The sequence below is a fragment of the Strix aluco genome, chromosome 4, assembly GCF_031877795.1.
Source record: "Strix aluco isolate bStrAlu1 chromosome 4, bStrAlu1.hap1, whole genome shotgun sequence".
In the NCBI taxonomy this organism is placed as follows: Eukaryota; Metazoa; Chordata; class Aves; order Strigiformes; family Strigidae; genus Strix; species Strix aluco.
The window spans coordinates 46,996,631-47,015,912 of NC_133934.1; the positions used below are offsets into that span (position 1 = coordinate 46,996,631).

The 19,282-nt window shown below is 38.3% G+C and overlaps 1 protein-coding gene across 2 annotated transcripts; it reads right to left on the bottom strand.

Moving 5' to 3' along the window:
- Positions 1-54: 54 nt before the first annotated feature.
- ETFDH (electron transfer flavoprotein dehydrogenase) lies at positions 55-19,070 on the bottom strand. 2 transcript variants are annotated; one of them, XM_074822934.1, is made up of 13 exons: positions 18,955-19,070; positions 16,761-16,907; positions 15,719-15,948; positions 14,766-14,847; positions 14,376-14,494; positions 13,983-14,060; positions 11,153-11,299; positions 9,247-9,387; positions 7,124-7,267; positions 2,941-3,109; positions 1,747-1,929; positions 1,189-1,410; positions 55-874 (listed from the first exon to the last, which is right to left on the bottom strand). In XM_074822934.1, the coding sequence occupies exons 1-13, from the start codon at positions 18,986-18,988 to the stop codon at positions 711-713; spliced, it is 1,860 nt and encodes a 619-aa protein (XP_074679035.1). In that variant the 5' UTR covers positions 18,989-19,070; the 3' UTR covers positions 55-710. The 2 variants fall into 2 exon arrangements, with proteins under 2 accessions (XP_074679035.1, XP_074679036.1); XM_074822935.1 differs by lacking the exons at positions 16,761-16,907; positions 18,955-19,070 and adding an exon at positions 16,479-16,624.
- Positions 19,071-19,282: the final 212 nt, after the last annotated feature.

The following is a 19,282-nucleotide window of genomic DNA, read 5'->3' on the forward strand; positions in this document are numbered from 1 at the left end:
GCAGCTTAATAGTGCTTCTTAAGAAGCTTGGTTTCACACCAAGACAATTCCAGGCAGTTTCTATTAGAGTTTTTATTAGAGCAGGCCTGTTTTCTTGTAAGAAATAAAAATATTGCTAGACATACAATGAAGATGCAAGTATTACACTTTTTTTTTTTAAACTGCTTGCAGCTGGGCTCCCTATTACCATCAGAGGGAAAAAAAAAATCTTAACTGTAAATTTGATATAAAATGTGTAACACTTAAAAGCAGTGACAGTTTTCTAGACTGATGTATTTTCCCTACTGCAAGGTAGGATTACATATCACTCCAGATAGATCACAAATCACTCCAGATAGAGAAAATACTTTTTTTTTTTTTTAAGGGTAGGTACTGAATTCCACCATACCCACGATTCTGGATATGGCTCCTGTTATCACTGAACTTCAGCAATAAATCCAAGATCCAAAGTTCCTTTGTCAGTCCTGAGAAGAACTTTCTTCTGCCTGCCACACAACTCCTGTAGAGAAGTTCTATTTAAATAAGGCTAAGGTTTAACCAGAAGGCACCGACTTCCCATTTAATGCAACAGTTGTACCTAAAATACAGAATGGCACATTAGTCTCAAACTCTTTTAACATTCAAGTCAGTGCTGTAATGACACTGCAGCATAAAATTCTCCCAACTTATTTGTTGGTGATCAGAAGTCACTGAATAGATTTCCCATCAGTTTACATTCCATTATAAGCTGGTCCTCCTCCACCTTCAGGCACTACCCAGTTAATGTTCTGACTTGGGTCTTTAATATCACATGTTTTGCAGTGGACACAGTTCTGAGCATTTATCTGCAGTCTTGATCCTTCTCCTGTTTCCAGAGGAATATATTCATAAACTCCTGCAGAGAGCAAAAGAGAGCTATCACTTCACTGAACAGTCTCCCCCTGCATGTATGCTCTACTACTTACCAGCAAGCATAATGAGGGAAGTGTATTACTAGTGTGATTCAACTGCCTTCTTCCATGTGTACTAATTATTCTGTCATGAAAGTACTGTTAACATAATATATTTTAAGGCCTGCACTCAAACCCTCTTCTAGGAGGAAGATTTGGTGGACTGCTTGAAGTAAGTAGTAGGCCAGGTGGACTCTTCCTGAAGTACTTAGTCTTTCATCTTGCAAAAACAGCTCAGACACACATTTTTGTTACCTACCTGCTGGACAAAATCTTTGTTCCGGTCCATCGAATACAGCCAGATTCCTGCTCACAGGGATGCTGTCATCTTTGAGAGTTAAATGAGCAGGCTGGTCATGTTCATGGTTTGTACCACTTAAAGCCACAGATGACAGGAGATCAAAACTGATTTTTCCATCAGGCTTTGGGTATTCAATAGGTGTGCAATCTTTGGCTGGCTTGAGCTGAGCAAAATCTGGTCCTAAATATATTTTTAATAAATATAGTTTCAGTACAGAATTACTGTAATTTGCAGTTACTCAAGAACAATTTAATTAAGCTATTTTAACTTGTCATCAGAATGAAGTATTTTGTAAAAGGCCTTTTCATAGACCAAAAACCCTATGCTAACAGTGTTTTAATGTCTTCATTTACATTATGTGCTAGGTAATGACAAAGTCTGCTTCAATGTCTTACTGATTTCTTTTCTACAGTTTAAGGCCTCACCACTTGACCAGGTGTGCTCTAGCTTCAACTAAGACTAGAAACGACTGACATACACATTTAGTATCTTTTTTTCAGGAGATAATGAAATTACCTGGGTGTTTTAATGTCCATGGTTCCATTCCTCTCAGTAGCCAATAAAATATACCTGTGTAAATCATTCCTCCGTACACACCAAGTATGCTATGGCAGGATGGTCGGATGTTTCTAACCGCATACAGCTCTTTCCAGACCCAGGACTTTTTCAGATTCTCTTCATACTCTTGCACATCAAGTCCTAAGGCAGTACATTACTTGTTAGGTACCTACAGTACATAAAGACTATCCTTGAAATAAAAAATAATGGCTGAATAAAGGCAATTGTTAGCAACGAAGGCAGCAAAATGAGAATGTCAGAATAGTAAGCTAGGAATACATTAGACAACATATTTCAGCCTCCTGAAGAGATCTGATTTGTTGGCAGCTAGCAGCAGATATCTAGTGCTTCTTTGTAGCCTCTATTAAATGACCCACAAGCAGCACTACATTGCCTCAAACCAACAACTGGCCAGGTGGCTGTATTGGCACTTATATGGGAAGATAGCTACTCGCTCATAGAATCTAAGAATTGACAGGAGAGTTTGTGTGATCCAGGAGGCAGGTTTATAATTTTAACATTGTCAGGTTCAAAGTTTTTTCTTTACAAGTTATGCAACCACAAACATTCTGATTTCAGTAACTATGACTATGGATGATGCCACTGCTAGAGAACATTTTTTTCTCCCTTTGTAATCAGCAAGTTAATGAGATATATTTGACTTCAAACTTTTGATTTAAACTTTGGATTGTACCCTTTACAAATACTAGACACTGCATGCTTGACATATGACAGACACATCTACTGCAGTGCAGTTAAAGCCAAGTAACTATCTCAGAAAAAAAATATTTCTTCAAATGGAAGTTTTCTGAGAGCTTCCCCTTCACCATTCTCATTAGTACTGTGTAGGAATAGATGTTCTAAATAGTAAGTTTTAAGCCTTGTCTATATGTGAAAACATGAGGCCTGTTGTTCTAGCAGTAGGATCAATACTTAAGAATAACTAAGCAGAACTTTATTAATTTATTTCTTTCTTAAATAATTTGTCAGTGTAAATAGTAAATAAACAATAGATATCTTTTTAAACCACCAGGCTCATTTCATGATTTATTTGCATTTCCAACTAATTCCTTCAGACACATTTAGTTACTGCTAAGTTGCTGGTGATCCTAATGGAACACAAGGTAATTACAAATCAAAGCATGATCTTACCTATTGTCTTTGATTGGAGATTTTCATTGATTAATTGGCTAAAGATGGCTTCTGAAGCCAACATGCCACTTTTCATCGCGGTATGTGTCCCTTTGATCTTAGGAACGTTCATGAGTCCAGGACTGCAACCAATTAATAACCCACCTGGGAAGGTGAGTTTGGGTATTGACTGAAGAGGAAACAGAAAGAAAGATGGTTGATTTGTTCTTGTTTTTTAAAATGAGAATAACACTCTGGCAATGAAACTGGCACAAGGCTTGAGTGTCCTTTGCATTTTTAGATTTGCACGTGCACTATCTAAACATACACCAGTTACTCAATTAAGGAATTTTGGCATAGTAAACAAATACTGATACAGATGTTGTACTGGGGCTGAGTATAAAATAATGACAACATTTTCCTTATATCCTCTCTCCAGTTGCTTTATCTGCAACGACAGGTAATGTCACCCACTGATACTGTTTTCCTCCTTCAAGAGTAAGTGAATTTTTTTTTTTTTTTAAAAAAAAAGACATTTGCGTTCCCATTTTCCACACAATAAATTGTATGCATCTCATCTCACAGTTTATTAGTCAGTGCTTTTTTCCACAAATCTCTTCTGTGAAACCACACAGTGCCCTCCCTGTTCCCACCCAGGCCCCACTTATTTTGAAAGTTGCTCAGAAGCCAACAAATATACTTTTGGTGCAAAATCATTGTCTTATTCCCGTTCTGCAAGAAGCATTATGTCACTGAGTACATTCAACTCACAAACCTAAGACAGCCAGATGATTTGCAAACATCAGGTCCATATTATTAACATACTATGTAATATGCCTATATTAACTAAGGAATACCTCAACTATCAAGATAGCTATTCTCACCCTTATCCAATAAGATTAGGATTTTAGGGAACAGCTTCAAAACATACATTGACTGCAGTACTTTGAGCAGAAAGCTGTGATCACATCCTAGGCCTGAAATTGCTGAAGGTAAGTTATGAACATGACCCTCCTTCAAAAGTCTTTAGTACTGAGCAGCACTTGTGAATCTAGTATCCTGCTTTTATTAAAGCTGCCTGAAATAAATAATTTTTTAATAGCCTAAATAATTTGACCCCAAACAAGTACTTTTATTTCATGAAAAATGTCCAAAAGACATAACCCTTGAAATTCACGATAATCTGAAACAAACATTTTGTTTCTTCTGCTTGTTCTGCTTATCTGTTTACTATTCAGCCAGGGCTGGTTACTTTTGAATATTCATATAGTAGTCGTTAAAAAAAGTTTCCCCTGTGTTTTGGGCAATTTGTTTAATCACAGACTTAGTAATTTGGTTTGTAGGAAACGTAGTTTAGGCTGAAAACACAATTTCATATTTTAATGTACTTTTCAGTGATCAGAAGTCATAAGTTCAGCTACATAACAGCATTTTAAAGCAATTAAGTAGTAGGATATCCTCTCTTTTCACAAGACCTTTGGCTGAAAACATTTATTCTGTCAAATCCATTAGAACGCAATGATGCGGCACTGACATAAGCATAGAAAGATTCTTGACTGACTCTTTGAATTACGTAAAAAAATGGTGATCAAGTAGTTTTATTCTGCAACAACTGTTTCACTTAATAGGTACACAGTGACCAACATACTGTCAAAATATAAATGAGAATAAAGATTAGTCATATAACACAAAAGGTTACATGTACTGCAGCGTTGTTAGTAATTCTCATCATTAGTAGTGTGGAACTTAGTGCCTGTTCTCGCAGTCAGTTGAAGAAACCCACCTTGCCAGTACGGCACAAGCCCTTCCTGCTCCTGAGATACAGGGTGAAATCCTTTCAACCTTGAGCACTTGGAGCAGCCACCACTCTCTTGGCAGCAGAGACAAAACAAGGCTGGTTTGAGGGAGGGAAGAAGGGAAGACACCTGCTTCCTGCAGAGTCCTCTCTGCCAGCAGACAGGGAACCCCACATTCTCCTCCCCTTAGCTCAGCTCAGGGTTGAAAATCTGTTAAGTGAGTCTAATGTTGGACACTTGCTTGGGTCATCAATATGAAGGGTTTTTTCCCCTGATATTCATAATATACATTGCTCAGCAACAGCAGCACCTTTTATTTTTTCCACAAAACTCTTAAACCTTTTCAAAGTTTTTGATAAAATGAAGACAAAACAGAAGTTGCACAGAAATGTCTTAATTTTAAGTGCTTAATTTTGCAATTTTAAGAAACAGAAGATATAACAGCTACGTAGATTTAGTCTATTAAACTCTGTTCCCTCCTTCCACATATCCCAAAAAGCTATAAAATCAGGGAAACATCCAAGAGCATGCGCGCTCTCTCTCCCTCTCTCTCGCACCAACTTAGCACCACTATATGTTAAAGACTAAAGGACATGGTCATAAGGTTATCTATAATACACAAAAAAAGGCTTAGATCAATGGTAATTTTATACACCTATTTGATGCAATACTCTCACTAAAATGAAAACTGAAGCTGCAGAATGACTTACATAAGAAAATATTCCTGGACTCCAGTGATGCAAATGAGTCAGACTGCTACAGTTATTAATCAAAGCAACACATGCAAAAGAAGAGCTAATCTTAAAAATCTTCCTAAGTGAATCATCAATAAAGCTTTTTTTACTGAAAGCATGTATTAAAAAAAAGCCATTTAAAAGTGTGATTTCATGATTAACTAGACAATTCTATCTACAGGAAATAAAAAAAAGCCCAAGAAAACAGAACATGCTCTTGTATTAGGAACAGTGCCAACTAAGTGACATGTTGTTTCAAGTCCAGCAAAGAAATAGTCCAAAGATTAGGCAGAGATATGCAAGGCTGTAGTCCTACTATCTGTGTAACTCGGCACAAACAATGTCTGTAAGTGACTTCACAAATACTGTGTTCTTTCAGCCATATGTTTCAAGCAGTATAAGGAATATGCAACCGAAGGCACAATCTGGCTACTCCATCAAAGCCAGAAATTCAATAATGACTATCTGTGATAGAGAAACCAGTGCATGGGGTGGAAACAGAAGCCCCTCTTGTATAAAAGTCTAGAGTAAAATGTCTTGGTATCTTATCTGTCTTAATAATGGACTGACAATGGTTTCTGAAATGAGCTAGTAACACAGCCATGTTAAAATGTGGTATTTCCACTTCAGAGTGGACAAAGTAATCACCCACAGATTGATTAAATGTGTATTGTGTGTGTAATCAAGAAATTGCTTCGTGAACCCACGTGACTCAGTCCCAGGCATGCACACTGGTGTCAAAGCCTAACTCCACAAGACCATGACAGGAGTTATGCTGCTGCTGAAATTCTACTTGTGCTACAAAAACTGCACAAAGCCACATTTAAACTAAAGAAGAGGTTCAAAAAGGAAAGACACAGTAGTCGGAGAGCACAGTGGTATGACCTGTGAATCACAAACACCCAGGCTATTTTTAAGTTTGAAACTGAAAGCAGCATCTGTAAGATGAACCTGGGAGTCCAGGACACACAGCCGTGTCCTCTGTTTCAAGATTCTTATATGAGAAGCAAAACTCTAGACTCTTTCTCCTGAAAGTTGCTCCAGCCCTTTCAACTGACTTGAGGAATACATTTTTAAAATGTCACCTCTTAAGACTCTTTAAGGGAACAAAATGAGCAAAATACTCCACCTCCCAAGAAAGTAGAAATTCAAAGTTGTGCATGAAAGATAGCAAAGGTACTTGGAGGTGAAGACTTATCTGCCAAACCATGTAACAATTTCAGCACCATCACTGGCTTAAGGGTCAAGCACTGGAAAGGCGCTCTGCTAGGATAACCATGTAATTTGGAAAATACGCCTCCCCCCAACTCTACAACAACAACAAATGAGTGGTGCTACCCTCTCTTCCCCAGGCTTCCAGGCACAACAAAGAACTACCTGTAGTTTCTTTGCTGCTGAACACATTTGGTTCCAATGTAAACTCCGCTTCATATTTCATTTAGAAAGTAAAGTGACTATGTCAGAAGATTTTTAGTGTAACAGAGCCTAAGTGTAGCAAATCTCAGTAGCCAGTATCCAGCAAGATAACAAGGCTTTTCTGCCCACTAAAACTTTTGGCTTTTATTCAGCTTTATTATAGTTCAGTTGTTTCCCAACAGCATGGAACCCAAATCTACAGCACTAAAAACACAGCTATAGAGAACTCAAAGTAAAAAAACTTCATGAAAAAGCTACCTGGAAACCACCTTCATTTAATGCTCTGGCACCATAGGCAATCCTTGTTCCACCCTCCAACGTAGGCTGTATGCTAGGATGGTGCTTCCACCTCTGAAACTCCCTAAATGGATTCAAATAGGGATTTTGGTAATCTAAACCAACCTTAAAAAAAAAAAGTGCAACATTAATGAAAATAGAAGTATGAAATTTCAACAAAAGTTTGAAAAGAAAACAATCACATATTACTACATCAACTCTGTAAATCTGTTTTATACTAAACAACCTCAGGATCTTTCTACTTAAAGAAACTATTGCCAAAAATACATTTTATAAAGAGTATAGTAGAAGCAATTCTGAGAATTCGCTGCTACAAGACTGTTCTCTGCACTACCTGAAACCTGAAGCATGAAAAATATTTAATCGCATTGTAACCACCTTCCATCTGCCTTTGAAATAAAACAGTGAAATTAAATTAAGCATGGTTAAATGGTCAGGATAAGTGAGAAAACTTGTTTTAAATTTGTGTTTCAAAACCTCTTTGCCCTAGAAAAGCTGGAAGGAGAGGTAAACAATTATTTCTAGATAGTTATGTCCTTGTGCTCACATATTTTAACCTGTTCTTCATATTGTTTAGCAGAATCAATTATTTCCAATTAGGTGAGCCATTGTAATAAAGCACAGGGGAGCAATGATGAAAGCAGAAAATGGGGGAAAAACACTTTGCCAATTGGCTAAATGCCCTGGATTCTTTTATGCATTTGAGAATCTGTCTGAAGATATACTCTGTATTTCCAATCTTGAATGTACTCTTAAAAGGGCTTATGTTGCTGAATTTTCTCTTTTGAGAAAGGGATTATTTCTGGTTGCTGTGAGCTCTATTTGAGACAAATAACAAAATATATCATAAGTCAGGAACAAACAGTATCTTGGTTTCTCTGGCAGCTCACTGCTTTTAGAACACTGCTTGCATATACTTTCCTTACTAGATAAAAGATAATAAACAGATTTCAAAGTTAAGTGCAAGATAATCCTACTACAAGAATCAGCTCAGACTGACATAGGTGTAAAGTTCAAAGTCAAAGAAGTGCCTGTATGTTCACACAAAAGTTAATTTTCTCCTATCTGAACTGGAGATAATGTTCATATTACTGAAAATTACTGATTACCATTCTCTGTAAGAATCAAAGCTCTCTACCCATCTAAAAGCAAACAGAATTTGAATGTCTACTGTCTGTACTTATTAATTCCAATACCGGAATCTGCACAGGACAAGCATGCATGTCTGAGAAAAGCTAACAAGGTTTTTTCAATGTTTCTTACAAAATGGTTAGACAAAAATACAGTTTTCACCCACACACACTCTGGAATCCTTCTGAAATCTAGGAGACCAAAGTGTCACCTCAGTCCCATGCTGCTGAAAGTCCAGATCACGTGCCTGACTCTTACAGCATCTGTGTGTAAAGCACATGCAAGGATAAATAGTCTGTGCTTCATTTAGGACTGTAGGTGCTAGGAAAACATTTCCTACCATTGCTCCTTGCATCATTGGCTGGCAGAAAGACACAAGACTGTGTCTCTAGTGATCTCAATGCTTCTGATAGAGGTAGTAAGAAGGAAGAAGCTGCCTGTACAATTCAGAAAGACAGTTGCTAAAGAAAGTGAGACAAAGGTGGGTGAAGAATGCTAAGAACAAACAGAAGAGCTCAGAAATTGAAGGGATGCTGCTTGTGGAACTGCAGTGTGCTTCCACTTTATACACTTCTCTCAAAGTGGAGTTGCACCCAAGGTTGACACATGAACAAGGAAATGGAAGACATTTCCTAACTTGCAAAAATTCTGTGAGCACAGTTTTGATTAAACATCTGGTTTTGGCTTTACCAGAATTTGTTTGGTCTGCAAAAAAAAAGTTATTTGTAAGTTTTCCATTTTGTTCTTAATAAAAGACACTGGATTAAAGACAGATTAATATGACAAATTAACCTTCCCTAATATGGGCATAAGCACATTTAAAATTGAGAAAGTACTAAATTTGGACTGTTGCTATTCTTGTGTTTTCATTTTCACATTAAAACAGAGCAAAAAAAGTCGCATAAAAACGAAGATCAAACACCAACAAGCATGAAAAAAGCAACTTCACTTACCACAAATCCAAGAGCAACTAAAGGTTCACCCTCATTTAAGTGATAAAGAAAGGATCCTCCATATGTATGTCGGTCTAAAGGCCAGCCTACAGTATGTTCTACTCTTCCTGGTTTCCATTTCTTTTCATCAATAGTCCATAACTGTCATGCAGATGACCAAAAATTTACTTTATATTGAAAAGTAATGTCCTTTCAATAATATAAGACAAACACACAACTAAATGTAGAAGAAAATTAATTTACTGCTATGACCAATGCATAAATTCATACAACAAAATACCAGGTAATAAGTATATTTCTTTGGATACCACTGAAGAATTTCCTAATACTTCTCTCTCTTAAAAAGTTGTCCATCAGAAAATGTGACTGAGAGTCCAGTACTATACCCAAAATTTTAATTCAGCCACAAGATTCTTTATATCAGTGACTTTGATAGATACTCTGCTAAGGAACGCAACACTGACATTGACTATTTCCTTTAAAAACATTTTTTTCATATGAATCACTGTAATTTCTTCGTAAGTTTTTCAAGGTCAGGCTTAACACTATGCCTCAGTTGATCTAAATATTTGCTGTCAAACAGGTTGTCCTCTCTCTGCTCTCTCCTACACATCTCCAGTACTCGTCTGACCCATGGTGAACCCACAGAAGCATCTTCATGTTTCCACTAGTGAATCAATTTTCTGATCATTTCACAAAACATCTGTTCACCATGGAGTTATGCGTCAGGTGCAGTCTAATGACAGAAGGGCAGCTGAGCACCTTTAGATCAGCTTGAGCATGGAGGGTACATCTACATTAATGTTTCAGTTTAGATTAAGAAGCACATTTTCGAGCAGGGCTCCTGATTCCTCCCACTTACTGTGCTTTGGTTCATACAGCAGCCACAGAAGGCATGAACTAGATTCCTTTCACATGAAACTAAACTGTAAGAAAGGCTCCAGAAGCCCATCTAAAGCATTCTAGTCACAAAAGGGCACCCAGTCCATGGGACTAGATCAGAAGTAAAAATAAACCTGAAATGTGCATAGTATGGATATCAGCATCAACAATTTTACTTTACAGATCCATTCCTATTGGACTGTACTATTTGCTAAAGCAGACACAGTCTCATCTGGAAGTAAAGAAGGTCTACAGCAAAATGCTGATTTAACGACAACTTAGGTATTACAAATTGCAACTAAGATTATGTCATACATATCCAGAGCGGTTATTCTCTACAGAAGTGTAAACTAATTATTTAGCAAATATTTTGTAGCTGGAAGCACGTGCTTAAAGTAATAAATAAAGAATATGTTATAGTCAAACTCTGAACATACTGTAAATAATACAGCTATTTTTCATAGGTGATATTTCCAGAGTATAAATATTTCAAAAAGGAAACCTGATCCCTATCCCAATTTTATAAGCCCAGTAAAGGGATTTTTTGGGAAAAAAAAAGCTCATCCAGAAGGTGTTTCAGAGACCATGACTCATCATCTGGAACAGCTCTTTTCTCTCTCTCTCTCTCATATCAATATACAGAAAATGCATAGAAAGCCTTTCCTCCCCTCCTCAGATACTAAAACCCCCTAAAATTAGACAGCATGAACCCCTCTCTCATTTAGTAAAAGTATTGAAAAGAGATTTCACAAATGAACATAATTTGAAATCAAATTAAGACATTAACAGAGTGGGTTCACAGGTACCTCTAGATATAACACAGATATGAGAAGCAGCAGCTGAAACGAAACAGTCAGGGAGCATCTTCTCTGACAAGCTTCAGAATAGCAAAGGTTCTGAAGTCTGAAAATGTAACTCAAAATCAGTAATTCTAATGTCTTATACAAATTAGCTTGAAGCAAACAGAAACTACCTTATAGCTTCAAAGTGTTTTCATTAATTGTTAAAATTATGCAGGTTATACCTCTTTCAGTCCAATGCCATAGCTCTGGGGTTGACATTTCTCCCTTAGATTGTACTTTTTGTACAGCTGTTTGGCTAGATGTCCATGACAACCTTCAGCAAAGACTGTGACTTTAGCATGGAGTTCCAAGCCTCTTTCAAAGGTAGCCTGCAAAAGTAGAGCATTTCATCAGCAGTAAGATCTCTGCCACACCAAACTCACAGCAAGAAATTGGAGGGCCATAAAGTGATTTTACACTACTTTGTGGCACTGCCCAGAACCTACAAACTGTTGCAAGCTATGGCTCTAGTCCAACTGCCTTTTCCACCTAACCATGATGCATCCCTGGCAAATCTTGTAAGGGATTCCAGTAAAGCTGCACTACAATGAATCATCATTCATTACTGAAAAGGAGAATCTTTTCCAGATCAGAGGATACTTATATCACACCTGCTCATTCATACGGTGCAAAGGAACCCTGACAGAACAAAGAATCTTAACTTATAGCTTTACACTTTAATTTTCGCTCATGAAGTCACATTACAATAAAATATTGTGTGTCTCCACACACATATATGACAGAGGCTAGACAGAAACATCACATCAGAAAAACCTGTATCACTCCTGCCCCCAGAAGAACCCACTACCTTAGAATAAAGTTACTATAATATTGCACCGATCTTACATGTTAAAACATACAGTAAAATTAAACTAACATTAAGTATCATTATAAAAAAAATTTCTCATCAAAAATTCCAACAATGAGATTGAGAGTAAGATAAGGGGAACTTGTGTATCAGCACATCATCTGCGTATGTGAACAAACTGGACGAGAACATTACTGGATTATCTTTGCAATGTAAGGATACAATATTCTAAATACACAGTCTTGCAGGGAAAAAAAACCAATTTAAAAGAAAAAAGCTTGATTTGGCTCAGAAAGTTTAATGTTGAAAAAGATAATGGAAACAGTTTTGCATGAAGATATCCAGCAGTACCCAATAAAACCATCACAAGGTAAGTCATAGGTCCAGAAGCAGCTTATTGCTTTGGTTTTGAATTGTCTCTCAGGTGCAATCCACTTCTAACTTACTGGTTGGAAACCTCTGAAAAAGACTAGCAAATGAAAATGTTCCCTCTGGTCAGGAATTACCTTTAAACAGGAGTTACAAGATTTTGCCAAATTTTTTGTGTATTCTTTGAATTTCTGATTGTCAACCTGAACATGAATTAATATTTCAAAATACTAAGAGAACTACAGGGATTTACTACTTGATCTAGAGATTAAAAATATATATCGTCCAGTTTGAGGTAGATTTATACAAATCAATGAACTACAACTCCACATTGTAAATATCAGAAATTAATGAATTTGAAATGTTTCTGTAATGTCAAAAAGTTATACTTCACAGTTAACATCCTTCTCCGGCATCTACACAAGAATCAACATGCAACTTTTTACTACATATTTTTACCATTGGCATTTTTGTTTGATTAGTGCTGACTGCAAGGTGAAACTCTATTCATTAACTACAGTCTATTTGATTAGGCTCTGTATAAACACATTGAAGATATTCTTGCCTTGAAGGTTATACAAACTATGTCTATTTACCTGAACCTTTATAGACTGAAGGTCATATCAGCTGACATAACTGACAGCTAAAACAGTTGAATTGTCGAAAAGTTGCAGTAATGGCACACTAATTATGTACATTAAAAAAGTTACTAGACACATTCTTCTAGAATAAATGGAAAAAAATTCTGGGTTTTGAGGATGCTTAAAAAAGGTAATAAAATCATAGTTCCTTCCCATTTTAAAACAGACACAAACCAAACTCCCAATAAATCTTTATACCACAGCAAGCTGTACGCATTACGTGTGCCTTCTACTGGAGAACATGTTCACGTGAAAGGAAGAGCATGCCTATCCCCTACAGGAGACAGACAGTATCATACTGGGAAAATATATTGCCACCACTTCCTTCTCCATTGGCTATATGCTCTCCAAACAAGAATGAGTCTTTTCTTCTCATTCCCTGCTTTAAATAGGAAAAATAGCCCATGCTTTTATGTGAAATACCTCTTTGAATCTCTACGTAACTAGCTAGAAACCTTATAAAAGTAAATCTTAAGAAAAAAGCTTCATACCCATAATTTATGTAGTCAAATTCCATAATTTACAGAGCCTAATAATTCTGCGTGAAAGTTTTCCTGAGTTATTCTGATGTGCCAGATTCTCCCTATGTATTGCACAGGGAAGCAACATGTTCACTGCAGGTTCTGATTCCACTAAAAATCAGTCAAAGTCTGACACTTTGGGCAGGGAGTCACCTTCTGGATACAGAAATGGGACCAACCAGCAAAAAGGTATAAAGATTCAGCATGTACCTTGCCCCAACAAAGTAGACAGACTGTTGACAAATGTGACTGCAGTTGTAAATATCAGAGAAAACAAATCAGCCAGAAGCAGACTCTCTTACACCTTGCTAGTTACCAGCTGGACAACAGCTTTCTATTTCACCTTCGCACATTTTTTCTAGGAGTTCCAGGAATTTTTTCCTTTGTTTCCTGATTTCACATGTGCCAAAGCACCCTTGAAATGTTTCCTTTGAGTCACCCTCAAACAAACCTCCTTTCTGCGAAGGTTTTTTCTACTAATCTCAGAAGTTTACAGTGTTCTGAGACAAGCACTTTCACAGGTACTTGATCTATTTTATGTACAGAGAGGGAAGACAGGTACTGAATTTTACACTTTTTCTTAGGCTACAGCAAGACTACTGATGGTAGTAGAAGCAGATATATCACAATTTCCATAATTAGACCCCTAGTTATGGGGAAGATAGCTACTTACTTTAGGTGCTCCATCTTTTTGAATGCCGACATCATTAGTTGCTATCCCTTTCACGCTACCATCTTCATGAAAAAGAACCTTTGGAAATATTTAAACAAACAATCATTTTGATGATCTGTCATTTTAGTCCATTCATAAAAAGTTCTAATGCAAAACTTCTATGCACTATGTCTTTAATGGTCAAATAATCAAAGATTATGTATTTATTTTGCATTTATTAACATACTGTATGATCCACTTGCACTTTGCTGGATCTGGGCCAGAGAATTTAGACACTGAAACACAGTTTTCACAATACACCTCTGTTAAAAAGAATGTTGTGAATGTACAAATAATTGGGAGTGAAGGGGTTTCCAAAAATGCTTTTCATATACACACTGATGTCATTATTACCTCAGCTGCTGCATAGCCTGGGTACACCTCAACACCCAAAGCTTCTGCTTGTTCACCTAGCCAACTCACAAAGTGGCCCAGACGTACTATGTAATTTCCATGATTAACCATTGGAAGTCCTAGGCAAAAAGGACACACACACGTAAAACATAGAACACTAAGCAAAATAACAGATGTCGTATACATCAGATGTATCTTCTTCTACAACCACTATCTTCACAGTAATGTCATAAGTTACCACAGCCATCATCTACATAGCCCCTATCACTGTAAGCTATTATGTTCTACATACACTTGCTGTACTACACTGAATCAAAATTGTTTGATTAATGGAAAAGTTTAAAAAAGACATAGGGCGAGCTGACTCTCTATCACCTCACTAAACTTTACCTGGAAGAATTGGCACTGGAATTCTAGATTTCTTTGTTAAAATTCCAAACTTGTCTTCAGTTACAGGAGTATTAAGTGGAGCCTATATAAAAAAAGAAAATAGTACTGAGAGTTTTGGTTTTCTAGCCAATCCAACAAAAACAACAACTGAAATAAGACAATCAAACTGGCAGTTAAGTAAAGGTTTAATAAGGCACTTCTGTAGGAGGTTATCACAAGAGAGAAGATAGAAGTACTTATGAGACAGTCATCAGGCAAGAATCAACACAACTACTGACGTAAAAAAAAAAAAAAGGAACAGGGCCTTGCAAATCACTTCTACATTCTGTACTACATCGATATTCCAGATGCTTCTAAAGGTGGCAGCTCAACTTGTATGTTTACCCCAGTAAGACAAAACAACTAATCAACGGCCCACTTCTTGCAGTTCCCAGGTGATAGCAGGCAGCTGGCTGCACATTTCTTGCTATCCTCCCACCTAAAAGCATCTTAAGCCTCTGTTACACCACTATGTCTGCACAAAAATCAGTGTACTATGTGCCATTTCCTGAGACTGTGAAGGACTACTGTAGAGAAGCAGCAAGTCGAACATTGCTAAGAACTGACCAACTTACTGCTTGTGCACAGGAGCTGGATTCTGCACAAATGCAGGAAGTGTAGTGCATCCCAGGATGCACCAGGCATACTGTGTATATGCAGTAAGACTATTATATAAAAGAGCCAAGGCCACAGTGTATCAGTGTATCTGTGTAGGTATAAAACTTTAGCATTTTTGAACTAGAGGAAACAGACTAAAAAGAAGGTAGAAGGCTTTTTGTTTTGTTAGATCAACATATTTTTAAATGGTACTAAGTACCAGTGGTACCAAGGTACTAAGTCGTATCAGAATGAGTCAGATATGGAGTTCATTAAGAGCTAGCAATTAATTTCAGTGTTTATATAGTCATACGTACCCCTCGCTCCTTCCAGTCTGGAAAAAGTTCTTGTAAGGACCTTGGCTCAAGACAAGCACCAGACAGTGTATGCGCACCAATCTGAGAAGCCTTTTCCACCAAACAAACACGTATTTCTTTGCTATGCTCAGCAGCTAACTGTTTGAGTCGAATAGCTGCAGAAAGACCTGCAGGGCCTGCTCCAACAATGACAACATCAGCTTCCTCTGCGAATCTTTCCATGTTTACCCCTTTAATAGAAAAAAGATAGTAAGATAAATCAATCTTCAGTTTCCCCCAGCCTCTCTCTCACTAAAGCTTGCTCTATGATACTGGCTACTGGGTATCGCAGCAGTACTACCTTGTGTAAAAGGAGGCCAAATATTAAACAGAATCCCCACTTCAATACTTGGTATAGTGCAGAATGATATTAGCATCCCAATGTAAAATTAGCTCTTTTTAAGCTGTAAGAAGATATACCATAAAACATATACTTATGGTGCATAGAGACTGAGTATCATCATAGAATATTAAACTTGAGTTGACTAGCTGTATCAAAGACATTCAGTGAAACTCTAGTTAAGGGAGAAATAAAAGAAAAGAGACCTTTAGTCAGAACACGTGACTTTATTTTACACTAATTAATCAGTGTCTTTTCTGGAACTGAAGCCATTGAAATTGTTGAATGTAGAGGCCGGAATGCCCAGAGATATATATCAATCTTATTTTCTCATAAACTCTCATGGTAAGAACAACTGAAAAAAATCCAACAGATACATACCTGACAGAATTAAATCTTGTTGTGATAGTCACAAAAGCAAAAGCTGCTTAAATATTTTCTTTAAATAACTAGGATCAAGTTTAATCTGATCCCATTTTATAGCACTAAAGATACTCATTGTGAGATAGCAACCACAAAATTTCATTTGGAATATTAGTACTGTATTTAAGAGTACAGAATTTCTGTAAAAAGAAAAGAACAGCAACATATTTCAGTGTCTTTAAAACTGAGCAATAAGAATAATAATAAAGAAGCTTTTAAAGAATGCATTTTTGACCTTACCTTCCCATCGTTTGTCTTTGTCGCGAGGGTGAATTGTATAATGTGTAGTTATGCGAGGCACAGAGGCAGTAGATGCACATCTTGCAATATGCAGTGAGGAAAGGCAGTCTCTCTTTATCAACTTTAGAGCATGAAAGCACTGACGTGCTGCAAAAACAAGAAATCAGTAATTTTCAAAATTTTCAAATCAGTAATTTTCCAAATGTTTTTACTTTCCAGAGACACAAATGGCACAACAGATATGACAGCTCCCTCTCCCAAAGGCTACCAGGTGATGTGAAGATGAGGAACCATAAAGATTTTAAAATTTTCAAGTTAGGAATGCACTGTATAATTTTATCTCAGAAAAAAAAGAAAACCAACAAGTAAAGAGCTTCCCTTTAAGCATCCTTCACATAATACCACTTAATACACTGGCCAGCCATTTCTGACAGCTGACATAGGATAACATGAGTGTACACAGGTGAAACACATCTTAAGTTCCTATTTCATTTTGAACGTCAAAAGATTTATTTCAGACTTCAGTAAAAGTGACCAAACAACTGCAGAGATAGGACATGCAAGTTCATCTCTTCTGACATCTCAACACATGTTGAGACACACAGTTTGGGCTACTGATACTAGACAGTTCATCTAAAGTAAACATCATGATCTACAATAAAAGCTCAGACCTAAACCCAAGTCAAAACTAGATACAGTAGATAGATTTAATCTTTACCTTTGCTGCAGTCGCAAAAACAAATTAGAATTTTTTTTAAGCAAATGGACAAAGTTAAAGTTTAAAATGATCAAAATAGGACTCTGTTCAGAAGGGCTATTACACATTGCATTCTTTTCCTAATTTTCTTCTTTCACAAAAAAACCAAAACATGAAGATGTGTGTGATCTGTACTCGGAAAACTAGCTAACATCAAAACTAGTTACAGTTAAAAGGCCTGTGAATTAATGCACCTTGACAGGTATTTTTCCTTCCTTTAAGGATTCCCTTTCTCTAATTTCAGAGGTAAGAAGGAGAATATTGTATTTAAAGTAGAGTATTTCTGCAAAACTACGTAAGTAAAATCACCATCATCCTATGATTGAAGTGTTTTGTTGAGAATAGCGATTGGCAAGGCCAGCACAAACATCCTCCATTATACCTCTGCACAGTGACAGCCAGGATACTGGTCTCTATATGCAAGGTAATAAGTATTATCTATGTTGGTTTCTTAACAGTAATCTTGAACTTAACCAATATAACATAAAAGCTATTATCATACCATCTCATGACTCTTAATTATCCTTTACCTGCAACCGGGCAGGATCTGAGAACAAGCAATGTATTTTATAAGCATGATGACAACTACATCTATACATGTATATTAAAACATGACACCTTAACTTAATTTTTCAGATCATTTTATTTGAGCAGAACTGATGGTACTATGAATTGCATAAAGTAGTTTAAAAATGTCAGCTACTTCACACACACGCAAAAGAAGTGAAACTCAGCTCAGAATACGTCTCTTAACTACAAAGGTAGGTCCAAACCCTGAACGGGCTGATCATTCCTTCCCGTGAGCGAGCTGAGCTTGCGCTACCACGCTGCTGAGTTTACAGACTTGGTAAGGCGGTGTGAAACGGTCGCACGAAGCAAGCAATCTCTAAGAAGAAACTTTACTTTTCTGCAGCTCTTTACTAGTAACTGCTGCAGCTGTTGCAGTTACTACTAACAACTGCAGGATGTTGTCTCGACAATTATTTCGTCAGTAAGGGCATGCATTCAATTGCTCTATTTTATCCTTTAAAACAGGTAACACCTAGTATCGCTCCAAAAGACATTACACTTTTGATGCCCCACGCCAGACAACTAAACCACAGCCGAACAAGACGCGGCTCAGCCTCGGCCAGCGCTCCCGCGCAGCTCTGTACGCCCGGACAGAAGCCCCTTCAGGCGGACAGAGGCCGCCGGGGCGGGGGGAGCCACAGCCGCGCCACCACTGACACCAACTGCCGCCCGACGCCCACCGCCCGCAGGATCCCCGCTCCCGGCCCGGCGGCCGCCCAGACGCCCGGGCGCACCCCAACCGTGACCTTTGCTCTCCTTCCGCGCCGTGCCAGCCGCCAGCCCCGCCCCGCCGAGCAGCGGCGGCCACGCCAGCCCCGTCCCCCGCTCGGGACGACCAGCCGCCCGCGGGGCGACCCAGTGCGTTACCTCGGCTGGAGGACGGGCACCAAGCGAGCAGCATAGTGGCAGCGCGAGACCCCCTCAACACCCTCCGCTCCCTGCGCCCACCCCGCGCCAGCCCTCGTCCGCGCCGCGCCTGCGCATTCAGCTGCCGGCGAGCTGACGCCGGCCCCGCCCCGCCCCGCCCCGCCCCGCCCCGCCCCGCCGGCAGGACTACAGCTCCCAGAGCTCCCGGCTCCTCACGGGGCGCCGGCTCAACCGGGAGGAACGGATTCACTCCTCTAGTACTGGAGCGGGAGGTGCTCGGAGGAGGCGGGGCGGCGGATCGAGTCCCCTGTGGGGCGGCCATGCAGGC

What these genes read in the sequence shown, in the direction of transcription:
- ETFDH (XM_074822934.1), bottom strand. Translation starts at nt 18,988, where the DNA reads ATGCTGCTCGCTTGGTGCCCGTCCTCCAGCCGAG. An exon ending in GTGCCCGTCCTCCAGCCGAG is followed by an intron (nt 16,908 to 18,954) that starts GTAACGCACTGG and finishes TTGTTTTTGCAG; the next exon opens with CACGTCAGTGCTTTCATGCT. An exon ending in TAAATGAAGGTGGTTTCCAG is followed by an intron (nt 3,110 to 7,123) that starts GTAGCTTTTTCA and finishes TTTCCTCTTCAG; the next exon opens with TCAATACCCAAACTCACCTT.